Source organism: Mesoplodon densirostris, chromosome 8 (assembly GCF_025265405.1).
Source record: "Mesoplodon densirostris isolate mMesDen1 chromosome 8, mMesDen1 primary haplotype, whole genome shotgun sequence".
Taxonomy (NCBI): domain Eukaryota; kingdom Metazoa; phylum Chordata; class Mammalia; order Artiodactyla; family Ziphiidae; genus Mesoplodon; species Mesoplodon densirostris.
Window position 1 is genome coordinate 6,738,505 of NC_082668.1, and position 6,000 is coordinate 6,744,504.

Sequence of the window (6,000 nt, forward strand, 5' to 3'; positions counted from 1 at the left end):
CTCTGGTGGAATTTCAATGATCTCCAAGGATAAATTCCCCCCTTATAACTTGGCCTTGGACAGTGACTTTTTTAAATAAAATATTTCAAGTACTCAGAACACAGCGACAAAACCCATGTACCAACATCCTGAGTAAATGGTTAATATATTGCTGTGTGTAATGGATTTTTTAAGTAAAAGTTTAGAGATGAGATTGAGTTGCACACCTTTCCTTCCCACCCTCCATCCCTAGGTGACCATTCTCCCTGTATTGATGTACCCTTTCCACCCACACCTTGTTTCACTAGGACATTACCTGCGTGTTTTACTCAGCTCTGGCTGCCATAACAAAATATCAAAGACTGGGTACTTAAACAACAGAAGTTTGTTTCTGGAGGCTGGAAGACTGAGATCAGGGAGCCAGCACGGTCGGGCTCTGGGAGGACCCACTTCCTGGCCCACAGACAGCCACCTTCTTGCCGTGTCATGTGGAGAGAGGAGGAGCTCTGATGTCTCTTAGGAGGGCACTGATCCCGTCATGGGGGCCCCACCCTCGTGACCTCATCCAAACCCAATTACCTCCCAAAGGCCCTGTCTCAGCTACCATCACACTGGGGGTTAGGGCTTCCACTTGTGAACCTGGGGGGACACGTTCAGCCCAGAGCCCTGTGAACTGGCAGGGCCTGCACTGCCTGGCGCTGAGAGCCTGGCCAAGAGCCTTACACCTTTCAGGAGGTTCATTTTCCCTCCGTACAGGCTGGCAGGAGACTGCTGGCTCAGGCTCGGATCGGATGGGTGTGGCCCTGCAATTCTACACCTTTCCCGCGTGCCTGCGGCTTCCTAAGAGCACAGCCCCCGTTTCTCCTTCGTCAGGAAAACTATCATCCTTGCCCCAAACTGCTTGTGCCTGGCCTCCCTCCCCCGCCCTGCATACCTAGCAGTCGTGCGAAGTCTCACTGGCCAGGCCTAGCTGCCAGAGTCTGGAAAACTGAGTTTGTGATGCTCTATCGTCTAGTGGAGGAAGGTGTGGCAGAAGGGCCTAGAGGAAGTTGGCTAGATCCTCTCAGCCAATTTATAGGATCTGCCAATAAAGGACCCCATTAACTATACAGAATGGTATGTGTTTTTAACTTTCACATAAATACCTCGGGGCTGTAGGCACTGTGCAACTTTGCCTCACCAAGAGGTGTTTGCATTTGACAGGAGCTGATTGATGAACGTGGGTCTACATTGTAGAGTTCCTTAGGTAGCTGGTGTGTCCCACTGTCCCACTGGGTGTTTGCTGCTAAGAATACTCTTCAGCCACCATCCTTGTGCACATGTGCAGATCTACCGGCAGCCCCACCCAGAGGTGGCTTGGTCATGTCTTCAACTTCCATAATTATTGCCAAAGTCCTCTCCCAAATGCCTAATCCCATTTGCACTCCATCCAGCAATAATAAAAGGTCCCATTTCCCCACACTGCTGCCACTAGTCAGCGCCACTCTTGTGGGTGTGAAATGCACAGCATTGCAGTTTGCATGCCTTCCTGGGGGGACTGGCTTTTCAAGCACTCTCTCATGACACTGCTTTTTAATTTGCTGTATTACTGATTTGGGCATATTCTGTATGCCACTCCAATTATATGAATCAATCTAGTTTTATATAAATTGCAAGTAACTTCTTCCATCTGCGACTTATCTAACTTTATGATACTTTATCGTACAGAAGATATATTTTAACATAGAAAAGTTGATGCTTTATTTTTGCTGGCTTCTATTACTTTTAAAGGAAAACCTAGGGTAGGTTTAAGACAATACTATGTTGTCTTAAATTTTTGCTTTCTGAGTTTGGGTCTGTAAACCATCTGGAAATGTTTCACAGGGGCATTAAGGGAATTGATCAGAGACCTGATTTTACAATTGTACGGCTTCCCCCAGGACCTGTACTGAAGGGCACATCCCTTTCAACTGTGTCAGTGGGACTCAAGTCTTCCGGCAGCAACGATCTTCATCGCTCGGCAGGAAATAACTTCACCGTCTATTCCACGGGAGCCACCAAACAGTGTGAGAGCACGCTTCCGGGAAGCCTCTGGTGCAGGTTGATTTCCGGGACTGCTCAGCAGCACTCCCGCCCACGGTGCCCAGGGTGGTGACTGCCTTGGGCAGTTGCAGTGAGAATGGTTTGGAAATCCCACCTTCACCTGCTCTGGGGACAACCAGAGACTGTTCTGCAGATGGCCTGAGTGTCGGAAGAGTTTCCCTGCTCTCCCCCCTCACTCCCCCTGCTTGTTTCTTGGGCTTGGAGATAATTCCTCCTTTCTGACCCTCTGTTGGGCCCTGCTCCAGGCCTTGCTGGGTCCCTCCCCATCCTGGTCCAGCAGGCCCTGATGTGGAAAGGGTGAGGGTAGACAGTGTGGTGTCACTTCCTCTCTGAAACCCCCCGGATTATCTCCTGGCTGTGAACACTCCCTGTGCACTGCACCGGCACCACCACTACCCCCACTGGCGGCCACCCTCCCTCACCCTGATGCGTATCATGGTCACTGGTAGATGCCTCCTGTCCCTTTAAGAGCGGGGTCCCTGGAAGCAGAATCCAGACAGCAGCTGGGCTCCTCTGGTTACCCCAGCACAGTGCCTGGCAATGGACACACCATCCTCATGGCTGGAACTGTGGAAGTGAAATGCAGTGAAGACACAAAGGGGGCTCCAGATCCTCTGGGCTGAGAGGAGCTGCCGGACGTGCACACACTCGGGGGAAGCGGGAATGAAGTTCCCCTTTGCTCCACTGTCCTGGCTCTGGGGCGACATCACCTTACAGTCAGGAATCTGCTTTCCAAATGGCAAGGGAGGTTTATTTCAATGGGAGGAAAGAAAGGGACACTGATTATTTAAGAACAATGCTTTTCTTACAAGCTAAATTAAAAGTGGTTTGCATCGCTGTGGTGGGGTTGGCACGCTGGGGAGAGGCAGGTACATTCTGTATTCAGACCACCTAGGCAATTCCTTAGGGTGAAACCAAAAGCCAGTGATGACTACAGGTATCCAAGACTTTGAGAGTCTCCAGGGATGCCTTCCGGACCCCAGGATCCGAGTCCAGCTGTAGCTCCTGGAGAGCTGAGAGCGAGCTTAATCAGGAGAGGATGGGGACCCTCGAGGCCAGGCCGGCGCCCTCCGCCTGCCCTGGGCAGTGTGTGCTGATGAAAGCCCTGCCTGGGGAGCTGACTGCGGGGCGAGGGGCTCCCAGGGGCTGTGGACTTGGTGGCAGGTGCAGCCATGTCTCCACACACATCTCCCATCTCTGGGGGCTTCCGTTACTTCAACAGGGACAGAAAGACCACCCACAGGACCCAACTGCTGTGTGGATCAGCCAAAGGAATCAGGGCGAGTTATTTCATCAATGTGTGTGGCAGGGAGGGGGCAGAAAGCACAGGGAGCCATCAGAGCTGTCTTGCTGGAAAGCCCACTGCACGTTCCGTTCATCCACCCCTCTGTGCCCTGGCTACACCCCTACCCCCAAAGACAACCAGGTTCAGCTGCCTCTCCCTTCAGGCGGTTTCCCTAAGCTCCCAAATGAGCTTAGTGGACTCATTTTTGACTCATACTTGAGTCTCCATTACTTACAATTCCGTAATGTAGGAAAGTCCAGCTTTTTCAGGTAACGTGCAGACATCTGCTTCATAATGATTCCTGAAATGATGATAGCCAGGAAATATTCATCACATGGATATTGAGTCAGTGAGAGATGTGGTTTCACCTTATGAGGGTCCCTGTTGAGGGTTTAGCTGAGGATGCTTAGTTGAGAATAGGGCATGTAGGAAGCTCCTTGGGACACACAGACAGGGACTTCCACCTGAACCCAGGTCCCAACACCTGTCCCCCTGCTCCAGGTCTGGGTCTGACCTGATGGCCTTCAAGTTCCCTCCTGCATCAGGAAACACTTGCCTGCTCACCTGCCAGGTTACATGCAGCGATTCTGATCCTTGACAAGTTACTTTTAACATAGGTCATTGTTTCTAGCAAGAAGCTGTAGAGAACAGCAGGCTTTTTCTGAGTCTGCAAAAAACAAGTGGCACCCAGAGCCGTGGAGGATGAGATCCTGGAGACCAGCTGCTCACAAAGAGAAGTCCCATCTGTCTGAGGCTGAAGCGTCTGCCCAGAGAGGGCAAGTGCACATATCAAAGTCACACAGCACATTAGTAGCTGAGCAACTTAAGGACCTTCAGTCTTCAGTTATTCTTCTCTGACCCAGAGAGATTACATTTGCCCACAACCTGCACTGTCCAATATGGTAGCCACTGACCACACACGGTCCTTGAGCACCTGAAATGTGGCTAGTCTGAATTAAGTGTAAAGTGCCTCCTATATATTGAAGACACTACCCCAAAAAGGTAAACTATGACATTTATAATTTTATATTGATTGCATATTGAAATGATGATGATTTGGATCTACTGGGTTAAATAAAATCTACTATTAAATTTGGTTTCACCTCTTTTCACATTTTTCAACAGAAATCTTAAAAATGGGTACGTGGTTTGCATTCTCTTTCTGCTGGACAGAGCTGGTCTCAACACCTCACGTCCAGAAGGTGAGCGCAAGGTCACAGGATGAAGCCCCAAGCCCCCGGGGGCCACCTCCCATGGGGCCATCCCCCTCAGCTTCCTCAGCGAGACAGAGCACAGGGTTATCTGGAAACTGGTCATGTCCTTGAGGGCAATAGCATCACTTTGGTCCGAGGAGCTCTCCAGGGCCTTCCAGCCCCAGAAGTGCACACACTGAAACATGGTAGCCACACAGGCCTAGAGGGACACAGGACAGGACAGCAGGGGAGGTGTCAGGCAGACACAGGGGGTTCCCAAAAGGGGTGGGGCTGCCAGGACTGGCATTCCATCAGTAAACTTGAGGGCGACACCCAAAAGCCTCAGGGAGCCAAAGAAGGGCAGGCTGGTGGGCCCTGGGAGGATGCCTGGGACCCAAGCCCACCAGCCCATGTCACGCCTGTGTGGATAGTTACTGAAACCCCTTGGGAGCAGGTGCAGCCACACTCGCCCCCTCAGCCATTAGCCAGCACCTTGGTGCCCTCAGCAGCCCCACCGGGGACCTGCCCCTCCAGCAGACTAGGGGTCAGGGGCCTGGCTGCGATTGCCAGGATGGGAGTGAGCTTCCTCATGCCAGGGTGATGATGACAAATTCTTCGGCGAGGTGGAGGGGTCTGAGGCAGTGCTGCAGCTCATACGTGACCAAGCTGAAGTGGTTTCGGGACAGGGCCACCAGGGTGTCGCTGGCCACCTCTGCCCTCACGTAGCCCTCCACCTCCAGGGGACGGGAGAGGGATGTGTGGCGTCACCACCTGCTCCAGCCCTGCTGGGCTCCCTTGGGCTTGCTCAGCGTGCTCCTGCCCCAGGAGGTAACCGGACAAGGGCCTCGGGCATCCCAGGCCACACCTACCAAGGCCCAGCCCCTGGGTCGGTGGGCGGCAGGGCTCTACTACCTGCAGCATCTCCCTCATCTCCGTGGAGGCGATGGTGACCAGCCTCTGGACACAGCACTCCTCCAGCTCCCCCTCCTGCTGGAGGACCTCCTGCAGGACGTTGTAGATGTTGACTTTGCTCTGAGTGGAAATCTGGGGAACGAGTATGGCGGGTGGGAAGGTCCTGGACGGGGCAGTGGAGGCTGGGAGGGACCCGGCCCTGCCAGAGCACACAAATTCACCACGTTCTCCCTCCTACTGGTCCTCCTCCCAAACAGTGTGAGATTATGATTTATAATAAGAAATTTATATTTGGTCTTCATCCAGTTTCTGGCACAGAGCCCCTAAAATCTTTGGAATTTCCTAAGTGATGAGAGTGACAAAGGTGTCTTTTGTTATATTGAGATGATCTTTGGTCCAATCCTAAGGATGGGGACTGGTTGGCAGGAGAACCAATCATCTGATTAGATGATTGGAACTTTCATTCCCACCCACTTGACCTCCGGGGAGAAGAAAGGGGCTGGAAGTGGAATCAATCCCCAATGGCCAGTGATTTCATCAACCAGGCCT

The 6,000-nt window shown here is 52.3% G+C and overlaps 1 protein-coding gene across 1 annotated transcript; it reads right to left on the reverse strand.

The window, feature by feature from the left end:
- Window positions 1–2,952: 2,952 nt before the first annotated feature.
- Window positions 2,953–5,130, reverse strand: MROH2A (maestro heat like repeat family member 2A). The gene is given in 5 exon segments (XM_060105915.1): window positions 2,953–3,074; window positions 3,582–3,647; window positions 3,911–4,013; window positions 4,634–4,759; window positions 5,032–5,130. Coding segments are annotated over 5 exon segments (516 nt in total).
- Between the last annotated feature and the right edge of the window lie 870 nt (window positions 5,131–6,000).